The 20,737-nt window shown below is 40.3% G+C and overlaps 1 protein-coding gene across 4 annotated transcripts in view; it reads right to left on the bottom strand.

Moving 5' to 3' along the window:
- sorbs2b (sorbin and SH3 domain containing 2b) overlaps window positions 1–20,737 on the bottom strand; it is a 493,304-nt gene that overhangs the window by 20,729 nt on the left and 451,838 nt on the right. For 2 of the 4 annotated variants that reach the window (XM_048526962.2, XM_048526963.2), the window contains 4 exons: window positions 16,814–17,017; window positions 12,289–13,068; window positions 11,624–11,806; window positions 160–206 (listed from right to left, as the gene is read on the bottom strand). In XM_048526962.2, the coding sequence (XP_048382919.1) occupies window positions 160–206; window positions 11,624–11,806; window positions 12,289–13,068; window positions 16,814–17,017 (1,214 nt within the window). The remainder of the gene's footprint in view (window positions 1–159; window positions 207–11,623; window positions 11,807–12,288; window positions 13,069–16,813; window positions 17,018–20,737) is intronic. The other 2 variants (XM_048526965.2, XM_048526964.2) reach the window with 1 other exon arrangement.

Genomic DNA, 20,737 nt, shown 5'->3' with positions numbered 1-20,737 from the left:
ACATTAAGACAAACTGTCTTTTACACACCAATATTTTATTCTACACAACTGCTGAACTCAGGAGTTCAGTGGCTAGCTCAGGAATAAAAATTCTAATAGGCTCTTTGATTTTAATTTCAAAACTGCATTTTATTCAGAACAAAATAGGACTGTACTCACGGCTCTCCAATCTGTGAGCGTTCATGAACAAGGGAAGGCTGTTGAGGCTGTAAGAGAAACACACATTTACTTTGTTATTATTGCATGGCAAACCTAGTAAATTCAATAAGATTGTGAAACCTTTTCCATCTGGAAATAAAAGCGACATTTCTAATTGAAGTGAAGCATGGCTAATATGGAAGCTGCAGAGGGGGTAATTCAAGACAAAAATGCAGCAAAGAGCCTTCTGTACACGTAGCATCATGCGTAACACATGCGCAGCTCCAAGCAGATTGCAACACTGCGAAGTCAAACCTCAGACCAGGTCAGAGATAATGGGAACTGCAGATGCTGGCGAATCCAAGTTAACAAAGTGTGAGGCTGGATGAACACAGCAGGCCAAGCAGCATCTCAGGAACACAAAAGCTGATGTTTCGGGCCTAGACCCTTCATCCTAGGCCTGAAACGTCAGCTTTTGTGCTCCTGAGATGCTACTTGGCCTGCTGTGTTCATCCAGCTACACACTTTGTTACCTCAGACCAGGTCACTTTGTTTACAAATCGCATCGGGGGCTATGGTTTCACTTCCAATGCATGCAATTGTATGCAATATGAGAAAGCAAAGACATGATACCACTCTGCAAAATAATTAAAATTCTTTAAAAAAAGTTAAACACTTTGCAATCAATCAAGAAAAATTAGCTTTGTTTATCCCACAATGCTGGTGTGTGTGCACCTGTTTCAATGATACATCACCAATAACTCCTGAACAAAACCTATGATGTACCTTTTAACACATTTTATGAAACATGACATGGATGATTAGAATTAAAGGTTAGTTTGGAAAGAGGACAATGGTTGGAGTAGTAGGAACTGCCGATGCTGGAGTCTGAGATAACAAGGTGTACAGCTGGATGAATACAGCAGGCCAAGCAGCATCAGAGGAGCAGGAAAGCTGAGGTTTTGGGTCTAGACTCTCCTTCAGAAAATGAAGAGTTTCTGAAGAAGGGGCCAGACCCGAAACATCAGCTTTCCTGCTCCTCTGATGCTGTTCGACCTGCCGTGTTCATCCAGCTCCACACCTTGTTATCAATGGTTGAAGTACTTTTCCTGAAAAGAAAAATGTTGCCAATGCTTTTCAAAAGGAAAAGTACAAGAATGTCATATTTTGAATAATCACTCTTTACACTAATGGAATAAAAGTCTACAAAATGACTCTATATGGTTGAGGTGTTGTCAAAAAGAAAGCAACAGAGGTCTGTACTTCCCCAAGTCTCCCAGTAATTCTAAAAAGGCTTGAACACTTCAGACCATAAGATATAGTAGCAAAAGTAGGCCATTTAGCTCATTGAATCTATTCTGTCATTCAATGGGCTCATGGCTAATCTTATCGCCCTGCACTCCACTTTTCCCTTTTCTCCACAACCCTTGATTATCTTACAGATTAAAAATCTGTCTATTTTAGCTTTGAATACACTTAGTGTCTTTTGTTTGCAGAGAATAGACCCCTGTATATGAATGCATTTCACTTAGTGAACAAATAAGGTACATTGTGAACTCATCTAAAATTAAGTGCTGATGTGGCTTTTAGCAATGCTCAGTGCTGTTCGGCAAGCACTGTCTCATCACAGAATCATGTCTAACACTGAGTGTTTTGCTTTGTGCCTGGCCAATATAGGCTGGTTGAGTGCATTCTGTACTTTCAGGAACAAAAACAGAAGCTGCTGGAAAAGCTCAGCAGGTTTGGCAGCATCTGTGAAGAGAAATTCAGAGTTAATGCTTTGGGTCTAGTGATCCTTACTACTCTGTACTTTGCCTGCTATCAACAACTAAAAGAACAAGCTCCTGGAGCTGAGTTCCAAGCTGCTAGATTTCCTCCTTATACTCTCCACGACAATGTTTTGGGCAATCACAGTCGACTTGCAAACCAACCAATACATTTTTCTTATGTGGAACAAAGTGTTGTGATCATTTGAAATTTGGCATTCTCGTGTTTGCCTCAATAAGTTTAAGAAGAAAAACTTCGACAACATCATTCTTCTCAGCAATATTCATGATCTGTCCTACCAAACAAATGTATTTTTGTCTCTCTTCATTAACCATTTGTCATTGACCAGTGTGAACAGCAAAGATTTTAAAGTGAACACTCAGAGGCCCAAGCCAGGAAAGTCAGAATGTTTCACCATACTCATCTAATTCCTCACTTTTGAGGAAATTCGTGTTGAACCAGTGGTTGACTCTTGAATACAAGCAACAACATCCTGCAACTAGCAGATATGTATTCTTGGTTGAAATAGCTTCTGCACACAATTTATTCCAAACTCTAGTCCAATAACTGCTCTCTTTGCATACAATATTTCTCAATTTACATCGCTAACGAGGAAGACTCAAAATGGCAGGAATTCAGGAGGCAGCAAACTCCACGGTACTTCAACAAGCACTTCATTCCTTAAGAGCTACGGTTTCAGACAGGGGAGTACTTTTCAGTACAAAATACTCAGCCCTTTCAGATTTCATACTTCAATTAAGTCAAGAAGAATCAGAGGGTTAAAAGAAAAAAGATAGAACAATTCCATTTCCACAATCCCATCGACCCTCAATAAGCTTTGAAGCCTTAGCCTAACAAGAATCTATCTACCTTTGCTTGAAAATATTTAATGATCCCTCACCTCAATCACCTTCTTTAGAATTAGAATCCCTAGAATGTGGAAACAGGCCCTTTGGCCCAACAAATCCACACCAAACCTCACTGCATCCCACCCAGACCCATTCCCTATCACCCACCTGAGCTACAAATCCTGAACACAATGGGAAATTTAGCATGGCCAATCAAACCTAGCCTGCATATCTTTGGACTGTGGGAGGAAACTGGAGCACCCGGAGGAAACCCACGCAGACATGCAGAGAATGTGCGAACTCCACACGGAATCAGACCTGGGTCTCTGGTGCTGTGAGGCACTGCGCTGCCACTTGGAGACAGGGTGTTCCAAAATCAAACGTCCCTCTTAAGGAAAAGTGTTCATATCTGTATCTATAAGTTTGACCCCTAATTTTGAAACAGAGCCCCTTAGTTCTGGTCTCACCTACAAGAAGATAGATCATTCTATGCTCGCCTTGTCCAGACCATTCTGGATACTTGAGACAAGGCACCTGGCATTCTTCTAAACCTCAGAAGAAACAAATCTAACTCTTTCCTCATAACAAAGCTCACTCATTCCAGATATCAATCCAGTAAACCACCTCTGAACTGCTGCCAACCTAATTATATCCTTCCCTAAATAAGCTCAAAACTACACACAGAATTTCAGATGTGATCTCGCCAATGCCCTGTATGACAGGAGCATAACATCCTTACTTTTATGTTTAATTCCTCCTTTAAAAAAGCATAGAATTGCATTAGTTTTCTTAATTACTTGAGGAACTTGGCATACTAATGTTTGTGATCTACGCACTGGAACACCGAGATCTCTCTGCATCTCAGAATTCCGCAGATTTTCCCCATTTCAAGAAATGTGCTCTCCCATTTTTCCTGCCAAAGAGAATAACCTTGTGTGTTCCCACATTATCCTCTGTCTGCCAACATTTTGCTCACTTACTCAACCTATCCACTAGTTTGTAACCTCATACTTTCCTATCCATCTTTGTGTCACCTGAAAATTTACCTAGCAGGCCTTCTCAACCCTCATCTACATCATTGGTATAAATTTTGAAAAGTCGAGGCACAAGCCTATACTCTGACAGAATTACACTGATCAATTAAGAACAATCCATTTATGTGTACTCTGTTTTCTGCCAGCCAACTATCCAATCTTCTTTGCAAGCCAATATGTTATTGCCTACGTAGTGAGCTCCATCTTTGTACAATACTCTTTTATGTGGCATCTTGTTAAATTCAGGAAATCTAAGTACAATACATATACAAGATAATAAAATGTGAGGCTGGATGAACACAGCAGGCCCAGCAGCATCTCAGGAGCATAAAAGCTGACGTTTCGGGCCTAGACCCTTCAGGCATGTTACTACTTAAAAGAACTCCAATAAATTGGATAAACACAATTTCCCTTTCATACCTTGTTAATGTTAATCTTATGGCTCAGTTTTGCCCTTATGCTATGATGGTAAATAAGCACTAAAATGCATAAAACTCTAAAATTTCCAATTCATTATTACCAAAAAGAACAGAAAAGTTGGCTTACGTTCCTAAGTGAATGTTGAAAATTAGAATTTCAACAATTAGCAACAAAAGGTTGGAATGATGATGTTGTCATGAGCTCTGCCTCTCATCCCACTTTTTGTTTCTAAATGGGAAAGGGTTGTGGTTGTTGAAGTTCAATCATCTCAGGCCCAGGGCACCAGTGCAGAAGGCCATGAGAGTAGCATACACATGAGCTGCTTCGTCACAGGGTCAGAAGTGCAGGGTTCAGTTCAAATTGCAACCAATGCCTGAGATAGTGAATCAGCGTTCATGCAGCTAGACTGGTATGACATTCCAGCACCGGATGTACAAAACTGTACTTTTCAATCTATTACTGAATTATTATTGAGTTAACAGACATTGTGTGAGACCATCTTTTACGTCTCTAGAAACCACAAACAGTCCCTAGAAATATCAAGGTCACCAGATCCAGATGATGTGATTCCTATGACAGCACAGTGGTTTGTACCCTCCTGTCTATATTAGGGTCTAATAAAGGCAAGCAAATAGCTTCCAGCTCAAGGTAAACTAAAAAATAACATTGTAGTAAAGTGATAGACAAGGGAGTAATGTAACTGCTTCCACCGCTCCCCACCGCCCCGACCACTAAATCCTTCTAGAAATTAAATGTCTAGAATTCAAGCAAATGGTCGACGTAAGGCAAACAGCTGGAAATCAATTTTATTAATGGATGCTTGGAGGTAGGAGGCAGTTCTCAACAAGAAGCTGCCTTCTTTAGATGAAGGAAGGAGAGGTGAAAGTTTCCTAACACTTCAGCTTGAGAGCAGTAAGTTGCCAGCACAAGCTGCAGATGTCAACACATCCTGTTTCACCTCTAGGATCAGTATGCTTTTCTTGCCTATCATAGATTATATGCTTTCTTGTTTATTTAACTTATGCATCATACTTAAAATGTTGCTTCTCAACAATCTTATAAACTTCGTTAAAACTACTTAAATTCTCATCTGCTTATTTTGGGAAATATGTGACTCCTGAACCTTAAAATGGCAAGGATGTTAAATACCATGAAACATCCGTCTCCAACAAGCAAGAATCCATCTCTTCTTTATGTGCAATAGCATTACATAGAAACACAGAAACTATGAGCAGGAGTAGGCCATTTAGCCCTTTGAGTCTGCTCTGCCATTCAATATGATCATGGCTGATCCTCTATCTCAATAGAGATGTTTCTCTATTGTTTCTGCTTTCTCTCTGCCTTTTGAATCTAAAAATCTCTCTCTCTCTCTTTGCTGAATATATTCAGTGACTTGGCCTCCAAATTGTTCATGATGGCAGTCCTCAATGGCCCACCACATATTACTGTACCAGGCCATCTATTTAAATCATGTGTCTATAACAACGGGTCAGAGGCTGAGAGCTCTGTTGTGAGTGACTCATCTCCTGACTCTCCAAAGCCTCTACACTATCTACAAATGGCAAGTTAGGAGTGTGATGCGCTATTCTCCTTTTGTCTGGCTGAATGTATCTCCAACAACAACTGAGAAGTTTAACTTCATTCAGAATAAACCAGTACATTTGACTAGCCATCGGTCATCTTAATATTTAATTCCCCCAGCACCAGTAAACAGTGCAGTAGTATGTACCATCTACCAAACGCTGTGCAGCAACTCACCAAGATTTTTGCAACAACCCATGATCATGACCCACAGCAATGGGGTTGACTCTTTACTGTCCTCTGAACAAGCGTTGGCCTTGTTAGTGACACCCACATCCCATAAAGCAAGAAAGCTATCTGACCACGTGCTACCATAACAGATCTATGTATTTCTAGTTTGCGATGCATCTTTCTTTTAAGAAAAGAAATCTAATTTCTAACATCATAAGACATGGATGGAGACCTGGAGATTTTGTGTTTGTCTATACTTAAAGCTGAATAGATAGCTTCTTGATTCTCTGGGTGAGATGTGCATCATTCTGAATATTTGCTGCTCATTTTCTGATTTGCTGGTTTCATAACAACAGTTGTAGATGCACAAAGTCACACAGCATGGAAACAAATCCTTCGGTCTAACCAGTCCATGCCGAACATAATCCCAAACAAAACTAAAAACCGAAAGAACTGCGGATGCTGTAAATCATAAATGAAAACAGAAATCCAAGTTAACGTTTTGGGTTGAATGACCCTTCCTCATAACTCTGAGGGGTTCTGAGGAAAGGTCTCTCAACCCAAAATGTTAATTTTGATTTCTCTCCACAGATGCTGCCAGACCTGCTGAGTTTCTCCACCAACATCTGCTCTTGTTCCCGAAATAAACGAGACCCACCTGCCTACTCCTAGCCCCCCAAACCTTTCCTATTCATGTACTTACCCAAGTATCTTTTAAATGTAACTGTACCCTCATCCACTACTTCCTCAGGAAGTTCATTCCACACCATCTGTGTAAAAAAAATGCCCCTCATGGTTTTTAAATCTCTCACCTCTCACCTTAAAACATATGCCCCCTAGTCTTGAAATTCCCCACCCTGAGCACAAGACACCTACCATTAACCCTATCAATAGCCCTCATGATTTTAGAAACTTCTATAAAGTCACCTTTGGTTATTATTAGAATGTGGCACTGTGACCAATATTTGTGCTGCCCAGCAATTGTTTAACCACACATGGAGCATTGCCCCGTCATCTGGGCATGTGAGAAAAACACAAAATGTGGCTATCCATTGTCTTTTCTCCAACTGCCAAAAAGAGCAACTGATCCTGACCATCCCATCGGATTTTACTGCCCATGGGACTCCACCTCCCAGCTTGTTCTTTGAAGCCCTATTAATTCCTGGCCCTGATCTCTGTTACTACCTGTCCTTCCTTGCTCCTTTTTAAAAGGAAACATATTAAAGGTTTTAATGTGAAAATAGAATGATTTAGTTGTGGTTATGAGGTTTATTTGTGATCTCCAAACATGTACACCTTTCACAGCAAGGACAATTGTCATTTTGCACAGGTAAACTCACCTTAAAGTCATGGTAGAATCAGAAAAGAACTGTGAGCAAAATTCATTTTAAAATTAACTCAATATGGAAAGCAATTAATATACAAATAAGTGGATGGCAGAGTCATACTCTGTTCAATTTTCAATGTTCTTTCACGATTACTTCTGTCAGGTCTCTGAAAATTGTCTGATTTTACATTTAATTCTTGCTGTAACCTGCACTGTTATATATTATCAGAGCACACTACAACATGGTGGGGTGTAGGGTGGAGGCATGGAGGGGATGAGTCACAACAGGACATCCTAAAATACAAAAACACTCCAGTAAACTACAAAATGCATCAGACATTAAGTCAAAGAAAGAAAGGTTAATTCAATGCACAAAAATATACTTCAGCAATAAAAAGGAAAATAATTCCACGTGTCCGGCGTACACTTTCCCAATTGCCCTACCCTATGAGATGGTAAAAAGCTACTCCTGACAGGTGAACCACAGGATCGCTTAGACATCACAGGGCTGCGAGGAGGCTTACCAACAATAGCTACATCAGTCTTCAGTCCAGTCTGCAAGAGCCACAAAAGTGCAATCTGACTGCCTAGAGTTAACGTTATTTTAAAAGAGCAGACCACTTAGGAAAAATATCAGAAATATGAAGGCACAAACATTCTGGCACAGAAATGCGAGAAACACAAAGTATGACTGGAATTGCCTAATCTAAATCAAATAAGATTATTGCAAAATATTTTTGGCTTCCAAAAGATAGTATACTAAGTTGAGCACAATAAAAGCGCCAAGGGGCCAAAAAGTGACAACAAAGTGAATCTGAGTGAGACCACCCTCTCCAGAAATTCTCATTCCATTTTACACTAATGTTAGAATGGATCAGACACTAACTGAAAGCTCCAGGAACCCTTTAACTACACAACTGATGTAAAACAAAACTAATTCACACCAAAACCACAACGTCTTTGAATCAAAGTGAATCGTATCCTTGTCTTATTCAAAGCACATGTTGTCTGGGCTTTATGCTTTAAGTCATTCATATCACCAATTTAGATTGTCTATTTTGCCTACTACCTCCTTCTCAACAAGTTGAATCCTTTGCTAGAATACGGTTCTGTGGTTATTGGTTGCTCTATTATCTCAAACAAATGGCCATCATTGATATGCCAATCTTGTTAAATAGTCTAAACATGCTACGTGATGGGGCACACCATTTTATACTCACCCAATGTTCACATGTTAACACTTCCAACAGTAATCAAAGGATCAGGAATAGAAACTCTGGTTGATTCAACCCATCCTAATCCAGCAGTCTCATAAACAAAGGTAACCTGCTAGCTGTCTCCAGCCATTAATATCAATGAACGGAGAGTGAATCTAGGACTTCTCTAGCTTTTATGGTATGGAATTAACTTGTGGTGTGTTATGCTGTAGCCTCAAGGGCAGCTGGATTAAAATGGCCCAAACTTATTTCTGTTACTGGCCATGCAGAGCTTCATTCCATCAGAAAATCCCAATTTAATACCCAGATCTCGGAAATGAAAGGAGAGTGCTTGCTATACAAGCAAAAGTACAAAGTCTTCAAACATTTATTTGCAAAATGATTTTTCCGAATTATGCAGGAGATACATGCTGATACTTAAGTGGGAGTTCACCACATTTTGAATGATTGAAGAGAATGTGATGAAATGAGATTAATATCCTTTGAGAGGGTAAGGCTGTTTACAGGGATGCTTACAGTAGGTATAGTACATAAAGTTTCAATTTTCACAGATAATACAGCACATGGACAGCAGTGAATTGAGAGGAATGTAGGTTAGGTTATTTTAGTTTTGGATTAGGATTAATCCATGGCACAACATCGTGGGCCGAAGGGCCTGTACTGCGCTGTTCTTTTCTATGTTCTATTATCCTTTCAAATGGTTGTTCATAAAACCTTTTTCCCTCATTTAATCTAAAGATCATGGCTGTTTTTAGTGGTGGTCCTAAAAGCCTACTGGCATATCTATATAAAAATAAACTGAAGGCAAATTGTAATCTCTCTGCTAATTATGAGTAACCCAATCAACTGAAGATTCTAGTTGACAACGATTTTTGACTTTTCACCTTGTTTTCAATCATAAGCATTTTCCTGTATCGAGCTTGAGAGCTCTCTATGTGTGGAATCCTGTTGGTAACCTCAAACATTCTCATTATTCTGTAAATTTGGGCTTTTGGTTGTGATTTTGATTTCTGAGATTCCTGTCAAAATACTGTCAGCTTCAAGTCTGATTTCTGCAAATGCTTTCTGAGTCAAGTAATTCAAGCCTAACAACAGAAAATCATAACAGCAATTATGACATTATTAGGTTGGTAGCTATTGCTTAATATTTATTGAAAACATATATATCTAATCTTATTTCTTATTTTAATGTGATGCGGTAAAAAAATCAATATGGGAGGTAAGAAAGAAAGCCATTAATTTATTTTTGTATAAAGCACTTTTTATTCATTTTAATATCTTTCTGTGTTGGTGTTTTGAGCTTTCTTGATCTCCTGAATTCCTCCTTATTCCTTAAGAAACAATCACTTGGGAACAAAGACCTATTTCGTTATAACTATTTGCTTGCACTCATCAGGACAATTGGAAGAAATAGCAAGTCCAGGGGAAAATGAATGTTTATACCAGATGAGAACAGCATGGTGATTGGTTTCAAAGTGGACAATGATTTGCATTGAAATTGCCATGGCGAATGCACCCATTAATATCAACTGACAATTAACTGACAGGCTTTGTTTAAAGTTTAAACCTGTAAAGAGTAAATCTATTGGATTTGAAGGTTAGCAGTTAACTGTCAGCAGGTATTAATGGGTGCATTTTTCACGGCAATGTGTATGTCATTTAGAATTGTTCTCTCATGCGTTATAAACGCTATTTTCCCTTGATATTCTTGTGAATTGTCCTGATGTTTCTAAATTGAAATTAACGTACATGGGGCAGTGTATTAACACAACTGGAAAACTAGTTGGTGGATGGGAAGCAAAGAGTAGGAATAAACAAGTAATTTTCCAAGTAGCAACCAGTGCTTAATGGGTCAGGCAGGGTTCAGTGGTCGAACCGTGGTATCCACAATATATATTAACGATTTAGGAAACTAGATATACTATCTCCAAGTTTTCAGATGGATAGGTGCATGAACTGCGAGGACAATGCAGAGATGCTTCAGTGTGATACAAACAAGTGAGTGGGCGAATGTATGGCAGATGAAGCAGAATGTTGATAGTTGTGAGGTTATCCATTTTGGTAGCAGGAAGCCAGATCTGCATTGTGATAGGTTGATAAAGGGGAAATGCAACAAATCCTTGTGCACCATTGACAAGAAGTAAGCATGCAAGCACACGAGACAGTGAAGAGGGCAAATGGTATTTGTCCTTCATATCCGGAGGATTCGAGAATAGGAGCAAGCCTGGAATATTGTGTGCTGTTCGGTCTCCTTACTTAAAGAGATATGTCGGCAGATTGGATCTGTTAGGGCTATATTCACTGTAATTCAGAAGAATAGAGAGGGGATCTCTTTTAAACGTATAATATTCTAACAGGACTAGGTAAGGTTAAATGCAGGAAAGATATTCCCAATGACTGGGGAGTCCAGACCCAGAGTTCACAGATTAATGATATTGTGGAGGTCATTTAGGACTGAGATAAGGAGAAACTTCTTCACCCAGGGAGTGGTGAGCCTGAGGAATTCTCTGCCACAGAAAGTGCTGAGGCCAAAACATTGGATGTTTTCAAGAAGGAGATAGACATGGGGTTTAATGTCTTAGAAGGATCAAAGGGTATGGGGTGAAGGTGGGATTGGTACTGAGTTGGATCATCATCTACGAACATACGGAACGGTGGAGCAGGCTCAAAGGGCCGCGGAGTCTACTCCTTCTCCTATTTTCTATGTTTTTATGAAAATATTCAACAAATTGTGTCTTTTTTCAGAAATCCGCAAATTCTTAATGATTGAATTTACCTACCTTGTACCGTGATTGTAAAAAAAATCTAAGTTAGAATCTGTTTTATTGCCTTTCAAAATGTTTTAGCCTCTACCCATTTAAACTGATGGGAAGCCCGAGGCAATGTTTCTATATCCCTGTTGAAAGTAGCACGACCTCTGCTTGCAGATGCCCGGGATACTGTGACTGAAAGTAACTACACCTCTCCATGGAGCAATAATGGTTACTGTTCCAGCTCACTATTATGTTTGTATAAGCTGGCTACCACCTTACAACACAAGATAAAAGCCTCTAAACCACATGTTGTGCATTTCATTTCCAGCCATTTGAGTTATTTTATGCTTGATGTGATCCAAGTTACCTTCAACTTTGGAAACCTAACTTCCTGGCTGGAAGATCTGGTGCAGAATGTGGGCCTTTGAGGGAGTTGTGAAGGTGAAGAGAAGGGTATTGAGGAGGAGATCTTTGACAGTGGGAATGGATATGCAGCAGGCAAAAGTGTGGAAGGAGAAGCAATAGTTTTGTTACTTCCAGATGTTACAGTCTGTATATACAAAAAGAGAAGAGTTGAAAGAGAAAATAACAAAAAAAAACGGACCAACTGTGGAAAATTACTTTCAAACTGAAACCAATGCACCATTTCTTATTTAATTGTCTACTGACTTTGAATACGTGCATCTAATTTACAATTGTATTTCAGAAATGCTATTGTGGTAATCAACATAAAAACATGCAATATACAAATAGATATTTGCATATGTCCTAACATCAGTTATTAGCACACACCATGCATTATTTATAAACACACTGGCATGAATTTATCTCTATTCTTAAAGGTGAAGTCCCTTAGATCAACAACTGCGTGCTACTTTTGAGAAAAAAATGAGCTAACTCCATGTTTAAGTTAAAATACACTTTAAAAGATTAAAACAGTTTCTTTCAGATATGAATTAAGTACTTGGCTAGATTTAGTAAATGAGAAGTAAATTATTTCAGAACTAGTTTCCTTCTCCGCGGTATTTGTACCTCATTTTCAATACTTGCTGCCTTCTGGTCATCAGGCATAACTGGCTTCTTTCTATGTGCCCCTTGTGCGTTATAGACCTCACTAGGATCCTCCTCTATAAAGAGTTCTGGAAGTTCCTTGTTTGGATGCCCGTGGAAACATGTGTGTTTAATTTGATCACTCTTTGACTGGCTTCTGTCAATGATCGACTGTAATTCTTCACAAAGTTCCTGTTCATCCCTGGCCAGCAGCAATTTCTCTGAAGAGCTACTTTCAAATGGCTCTGTAATAACTAAAGAAACTTCCATAGTGTTGGGTGTTTTACCATTGAGAGAGGGAATAACTTTGAATCTCTGAGGGGATTCCTGAGGTTTTTCTGCTTTCTGCCTTATGTGTGCATCATAGCCATGGGGCATTGTGTGAAATGAAAAAATGGGTGAAGGTAAGACAGAATGGGACAATGACTGACGAACTGGATGATGTAGACTTTTAGGTGAACTGGGAAGATTCTTTGATGATGTGACTGGAATGAAATTACTCCATTTATCATAGGAAGCAGTACTTGTTGAGTGTGTTGGGTCAGACTGATAGGACGTGGCTGATAAAGTAGTAACTATATCAGACAGCAGGCTGTCGGGAAAGGAAGGTGGTGTAGGTGCTGTAGTGTTGACTGGGGCCAGTCCAATAGTCAGTGATATCCATTCATTGGTGGTTGCATTGACTGCAGATTTATTCGGACAGGGTGAATGATGATGCCCAAGAACTTGGGCTGTTGTATTGAGCGTTCGACATGAAGCCAACTTAGAAAGGAAAGAGGAAAAGTTTAGAAAACAAACTTATAAGGAACACAAAACAATGAAAATGGAAAACAGCTTTCAATGACAGATTTCGAAGGTGCTGACAAGCGCTAACTCAAGCCACCTAACAGGATGTCTCTGCAGTCATCAGTTTGATCAGTTACCTGTGCCAATTACTTACAAAAATCCCTGCCCACAAAAACTCGATTTTCACAATACCAGTAGCAAATTCAGAAAGGATATATATTGAAAATTGTATACTAATAAGACAAAGCAACACTTCAATAGCACAATACATTCATTAACCACTGATTGAGCATTAGGCACAAATTGCATTTACAATCGAAATACTAAACTTGCTTTGCACGATCAGTGTTCTGTATGACAATATATTCAGCTGAAATTTTATGCATCTGATAGGAGGAGGATTTTTCTTAGTCTTAGATAATAAAATGGAAACTATTGCAAAAAAGAAAGCATCACCTTCTCAAAGCATCTTTCCTCAACTGAAAGTCTATGATACATTAGGAAAGATATGAAGCAAATATTTAAAATGCTGCACCACCACTGGTATAGTTTTGTTTGGGCATAATTTTAGAATAAGTGGTTACACATTTATGACAGAGATGAGGATGAATTTCTTCTGTCAAAGGATAACTAAATAACTGCACAGAGGCCAGTATCCTGTCACCAAGTCACCCTATATTGATATGTGCACAGTATTATGGGCTTTGACCAGCCAGTTCAGAAGCTAGTCCCTAGACTGAGGAGACCTCCTCTTGTCCTATTTATATCTGCCAGCCAGGGCTCCCTCATTGGCCAGGTTAACAACACTAATCAAGGATGTCATAGTCAATGAGATCCACCTGGCCCTGGTTCCAAACACTACAGATAATGAGTTTGTTGAATTTATCACCACAGAGCGCTACAAAGGCTGGCTCATTAATTAGATTTTTAATCAGTAAAGGAGTCTAGGGCTTTGGGAAAAGGCAAGAAAATGGAATTGAGGATTACTGATCAGCCGTGATCTCACTGAATGGTAAGGACGCTCGATGGCTGAGTGGCCTGCTTCTGTTCCCATGTTTTATGGTCTCATTGGTCCAATGGTGACTTGTGTGAGTTATATGTGCTGTATTTAGGTCAGCTTTAAAAAAAACAGGAAAATTTGATTACCTGGGGAGGAGAAACAACTTAAGTAGAGGCTGCATATGGACGAGCACACATCTGAGGAATATTTAACATCAGTCCTTTAATGTGCTGTCTGTGTAAAACATTATTTCTGTGCAAAATAGACATGTTCAATAATGAAGAAAATGCCAGATCACATTTTTTTGCATTTTTAAGTTGTTAATACACAGGCCAAGGTCCTTAGTCAAACTGGCTTGTGGTACAGTGGTATTGTCCCTACCTCTGGACCAAGAGGTCTGTGTTCAACTCCCACCTGCTCCAGAGGTATGTAATAACATCACTGAAAAACAGGTCAAACAAAATGAGCAGTTTCTTGCTAAAGATCTTGGGGCAGAGTTTATGGTTTGAGCCCAATATGTGATTGAGATTGTCTGGTTAGATGATAGTTTGAGGCTCTGCAAGCAATTAATTGCATTACTCAGCAACATTCCCATAGTCGGTGTTAAACTAGAGGTTTACAACATGATGAGCGGCATAGATAGAGTCAGAGGCTTTTTCCCAGGGCAGAAATGACTATTACGAGGGGACATAATTTTAAGGTGATTGGAGGAAGGTGTAGGGTAGACGTCAGAGGTAGGTTCTTTACACAGACAGTGGTGGGTGTGTGGAATGCACTGTTGGCAGTGGTCGTGGAATCATACTTTACAGACTTGTAAGCAACTCTTGGATAGGCACATGGAGGATAGTAAATTGTTGGGTATGCAGGGTAGATTGATCTTAGTAGGATAATAGGTCAGCACAACATCATGGGCCGAAGGGCCTGTACTGTGCTGTACTGTTCTATATGTTCTAAACTGGCAGTTCTGTAGTCAGTCAGTTTCTTCCTCAATCCCTTAAGTAAGTGAGTGACATTTAGAACCTAAAACCCTATTCTTGAACTCAGACTGGAACAGGAAGCAATAACCAGTGTACATGGACCAATCTTAATTCTTCTGATACTCTATCATGGAGATCACTTCGTCATTCTAATTAGTTTTTATTGTTATATCTCTCTGATACTTTCAATGGTTCTCTTTTTGTGCCATGCTCACACGTTGTGGATGATAGTGAGACTTCAGAGCTATTCCTAGTCATTAATGAAGTTGAACAGGGCTATGTGATAATACCAACCCTCATATCTCTGCTGATACCTTCTGTAATGGTGACCCTGGCATCAAAATCAGATATCCCATGGATGGGAATGTGCTCGGTCTAGATACACTTCAGGAAAAGTCCCAGGTCTCCAAGATCATAGTTCACCATGTCCTGCTTGCCAATGACACTGCACGAGCCACTCAGTAAGGGTTGGACATTCAACCTAGCACTGACATATTCTCCAATGCAGGCAACAATGCAACCTCATGATCAACATGAGAAAACTGAAATTATGGACAAACCTGCTACAGGCAAGCTCCATCTCAAACCCAAAGTTTACGAGCAGAAATGAGCAGCAACATTTATCTCTGCAGCACATTCTTTCCAGCTGTCTAATCTAACCCTAACCTGACTGATGACAAGACACATCCAAGAATTGTCAGGGCAACTGCAGCCTTTGGTAGACTTCCAACATCAGTGTGGGAATGAAGAATAGTAAGTCTGCCTACCAAACTGCCTACCACAGAACAAAAGTCATGCCGGCTCTGCTCTAGGAATGTAAGAGTTGGAACTTTGGAAGATCAGATGGCAGAACAAAACACATAATTCTGAAATGTTCAGCTGAAGTAACACGTCAAGCACCCATACTGTATATTGAGGCAGACTCAACTAAATGGGTCTGGCCATATAGCGAGAATGGCTGTCACTCACTTATCAATGCTCTCGAACTCTGGGACTTTTGCCCAAGTGTGTATTCAAATTATTGCTTACGTCTACTTAGTGTGGTCCCAATGTTCATGGCACTGGGGACCATTGCTGGGCTTCTCCTAACATCTTAACCTAGGGTCAGGCTATTGTGTTAAATCCAGCCCCATTCATCTAACCTCATAGAGCTATTATCACCCCACTCTGCCTTGAAGGTGACAATGCAGCTTGCTTCAATCATTCTCAGAGCCTGTCTACATGTGGCTAATCCATCAGCGCTAAATCACAGACAGCTTCTATCAGCGAGGCTCTCGCTTAGCGTCCTGCATCCCACTGAGTGAAATTGTATCAATGTCAGTTCATGTGATAACAGGATTCTAATCCGATTGTTCAAAGGCTTGAAAAGCAAATCAAAAATCAAGAATTTACTTTAACAAGTAATCAAATCAAATTTCTAAGTTTCACTGCTATTTTAAGGCTCATGTGATAGCACATTCATGAATCCTTATGTAGGAAATCAAAGCATACATTATATTCAAATTCGCTCATGTAGATTATTGCATAGTGTTTTCCTTCAATACACATACAGATAATTAAAAGAAGAAAAGATTCAGAGTACAAATTTCCTTCCTTTTGGAAACTTTTGGGTGTTGTTTTGTCTGTTATTTGCTGAGGCGGTTCTTGTGGCAGGCCAGTAACAGAGAAAATCCAAAGTGGTTTTACATAACCTTTGTGTAAAATTGTGAAGGTTAAATGATCAAAAACGCACAGGTCTGCCTACCTTTGTGGATCCCAAACAGTGAATTCTATCACTGGAAAAGCTCAGGGGCAGAGAATGTTTGGGGTACTCTGCTGTGTTCTTTGGCTGAAGTTTCTTGAGAACGTCCACATATGTAATTGGGAAGATTCCTTGGCGATTTGTTCCAGGAATCCGTCCTTCGTACCAGTTTTGATCGACTCGCCTGACAAGAATGACCCTTTCACCCTGAGGAAAGCGGATATTTCAGTTGTACAGTCATTGGCACACAATGTTACACCATTGGAAAAGACTTATTGTGCTTTATTTTGACAATCTTTCTGATGTAACTTAAACTGGACATTCCTCGACCATTGCCAACAATTGTCAAGTCCAAATCTAAGCCTATGATTGCACTTTATTTTTTTTTTAGTTTTGGCCTCTAATCAAGATAGTTTTGACAGATTTGACAGGTTGGCACGGTGGCTCAGTGGTTAGCACTGCAGCCTCACAGTGCCAAGGACCCAGGTTCAATCCCAGCCTCAGGCAACTGTCTGTGTGGAGTTTGCACATTCTTTCTCTGTCTGTGTGGGTTTCCTCCCCCTGTCCAAAGATGTGCAGGCAAGGTGGATTGGCCATGCTAAATTGCCTGTGGTGTTCAGGGGTGTGTGGGTTATAGTAGATGGGTCTGGGTGGGATGCTCCAAGGGGCGTGTGGACTTGTTGGGCCAAAGGGCCTGTTCTCACACTGTATGGGGATCTAATCTAAAAAACTTCTGTTCATATTCCCTCAGAGCCTACTCGTTATCATTTAACTCCCATTTAAGATAAAATCTTACTGATGCTAAAATCCAGCCCAATAATTAGCATGACACTGCACTGGGTTCAAATGTCTACCAGAAAGAATGACTGCTTGTCGAAACCATTTTTGAATCTCCTTCACAAACAAAATCAAAAATTGCTGGAAAAGCTCAGCAGGTTTAGCAGTATCTGTGGAGAGAAATCAGGTTTCAGGTCCAGTGACCCTTGTCCAGAACTGAATCTCCTTATCTCCACAGCCAGCAGAGTGGGATGTGGGTGTCACTGGCTGGACAGCATTTATTGAGCAAGCCTAGTTACACAAGAAAAGTTGATGTTGAGCAGCCTTCTTGAACCACTGCAGCCCATTGTGTGTAGATGGAGCCATAATACCAACAGGGAGGGAGTTCCAGGATTTGATCTAGTGACAATGAAGGAACAAGTGATATATTTTCGAGTGTGGACAGGGAGCGACTAGGTGGTGGTATTCTCATGTATTTGCTGCCCTTGTCCTTCTAGATGGCGTTGGTCGTGGATTTGGAAGGTGCTGCCTAAGCAGCTGAATTTCTGCAGTGCATCTTGTAGGTGGTACATGCTGCTGCTATTGAGTATCAGTGGTGGAGGAAGTGAAAGTTTGTGGATATGGTCCAATCAAGAGGGCTGCTTTGTCCTGGGATAAGGTCATGCTCCTTGGGTACTTTTGGAGCTGCGCTCATCCAGGCAAATGGGGAGTATTCCATCACACTCCTAACTTATGCTTTGTAGATGGCAGACAGACTTTGGGAAGAAAGGAGTGGAGAGTTACTTACTGCACGATTCCTAGTCTCTGACTGGCTCCCGTAGCCACTGTATTTATATGGCCAGTCCAATTCAAATTCAGGACAAGGGTAACCCCCAGGATGTTGATAGTGAGGGATTCCGTGATGGTGACATCATTGAATATCAAGGGGAAGATTTGTTGGAAATGTTCATTGTCTTGCACTTGTGTGGCACGAATATTACCTGTCACTTTTCAGCCCAGGCCTGGATATTGTCCAGGTCTTGCTGCATTTGGACATGGACAGTTTCAGCATCGGAGGAACATGGTGCAGTTGTTGTTGAATTTCTCTGTTTTGTCCGTGTCTAAGGCAAGCTGTAATAGGGGCAGGAGCTGGCATACTGCTTCCATATGAGCATGCATTATAAAAAGCTTACGTGCATATTACTGCCTGCCTACCAGGAACTGTAAAGGCAAAACTTTACTAGGGCACATAACCAACTTCATGCATTCCTATCCTAGGAGCCCACTAGGAATCCGATCTAATCAGTGCAATAAAGCATGTAATGCTATACTACAGTGATGTAAACATTACGCAAGGAATAAAACTGTAAGAGATTACATTCATTGATTCCCACAGTTATTGGATCCTTTCCCAATTAGACTCCCCTGCTCCCTCCTTCTCAGTTTCTTTCCAAGCTATATACAAGAGGAGAACTATCATTCAACTACTGAGTAACATACAACATAAAAACTGAGAGAAAAAGACCTCTCTTGGAGTCTGTATAAGATAATGAATGTACACTCTGATGTGTTCAACCAGTGCATAAATGCATTCAGGACCGCATCAGCACCAAACCAACAGTTCTTAACAATTGTGGATAGTTGACTAGAAGGGAAGCTCATCTAGCAAAGTTTTGAATCCTGTTTTCAGATGGTAAATTGGCAACATTCATAAGAAAAGTGGGGAAAGAGAATGAACTTCAGTTGGCAGAGGTAGCTACTCTTCCTGTCAGTTGGTTCCTATCAGAGCAATGGGTCTTTAGGAGCTAAGAACATACAAACATACGATGAAGGAACAAGAGCAGGCCACTCAGCCCTTTGAGCCTGCTCTGTCATTTGGTAAGATCATGGCTGATCTGATTTTAACTTCAACTCTATGTTCCTGCATACCTCTGATAATCTTTCATCTCCTTGGTAATCACAAACCTACCTACCTCTGCCCTAAAAATATTTAATAATTCTCTATCCACTGCCTTTTGAGGAAGAGGATTTCAAAGGCTCACAACCTTCTGAGTGAATGTTTTCTCCTGCTTATCTCAGTTTTAAACCCTTTACTTTTAAATTATTATCCCTTGTTCCAGGCTCTACTACAAGATGAAACATCCTTTGACATCCACCCAACCAAATCTTGTCAGGACCTTAAATGCTTCAATTAAGTCACCTCTGACTCTTCTAAGCTCCACAAGATACAGGGCTAATCTGACCAACCTTTCCTCATGAGACAATCTACTCATTCCAGGTACAAGTGGAGTAAGTCTCAGAACTGCTTCTAATGCATTAACATTCTTCCATAGGTATAGTGACAGGACTGTATACAGTGCACAAGGTACAGTCTCACTAATGCCCTGTATGACTGAAGCATTGCCTCCCTACTCATGCATTCAATTCACTTCATATTTAAAAATTACATTCCATTAGCTTTCCTGTTTCCTTGCTGCACTTCCATAATAAACTTGCCATTTATGTACTAGGGTAGCCAGATCTCTCTCCTAATCTGAGAATTCTGCAACACCTCACTAGGCAGCATGGTGGCTCAATGGTTAGTACTGCTATCTTACAGCACCAGGGTTCTGGGATCAATCCCAGCCTCAGGTGACCGTCTGTGTGGAGTTTGCACGTACTCCCTGTGTCTGTGTGGGTTTTCCCTGGGTGATCCAGTTTCACCCCAAAGATGTGCAGGTTAGGCGGATTGGCCATGGGAAATGTGGTGTTACAGGGATAGGGTGAGTCTGGGTGAATTGCTCTTCAGAGGGTTGGTATGGACTAAATGGCCTGCTTCTATGCTGTTGGGATTCTATGATTTGGACAGTTTTTTTTATTCATTCTGCCAAATGGGCAACTACACTCTTTCTTATGTGATATTCTATTTTCCAGATATTCGCCCATTCACTTAACCTATTGAGATCCCTTTGTACGCCTGTCACATCCTCTTCTCAATTCACTTTCCAAGCAATCTTTTTGTCATTACCAAATTTAACAATCATACCTTGAGTCCCCTCATCCAAGTCATTGGTTAGCTAACAGGAAGTGGAGAGTGGAAATAAACATGTCTTTTTTCAGGATGCTGGGGGTGGGGGTCAGGGGTCAGTGCTGAGATGTTAACTCTTTTTGTTTTTAAACATCTGAAGAATC

Source organism: Stegostoma tigrinum, chromosome 3, assembly GCF_030684315.1.
Source record: "Stegostoma tigrinum isolate sSteTig4 chromosome 3, sSteTig4.hap1, whole genome shotgun sequence".
NCBI lineage: Eukaryota > Metazoa > Chordata > Chondrichthyes > Orectolobiformes > Stegostomatidae > Stegostoma > Stegostoma tigrinum.
The sequence above is the reverse complement of the archived record's forward strand: the minus strand, read 5'-3'. Positions and strand labels throughout refer to the sequence as shown.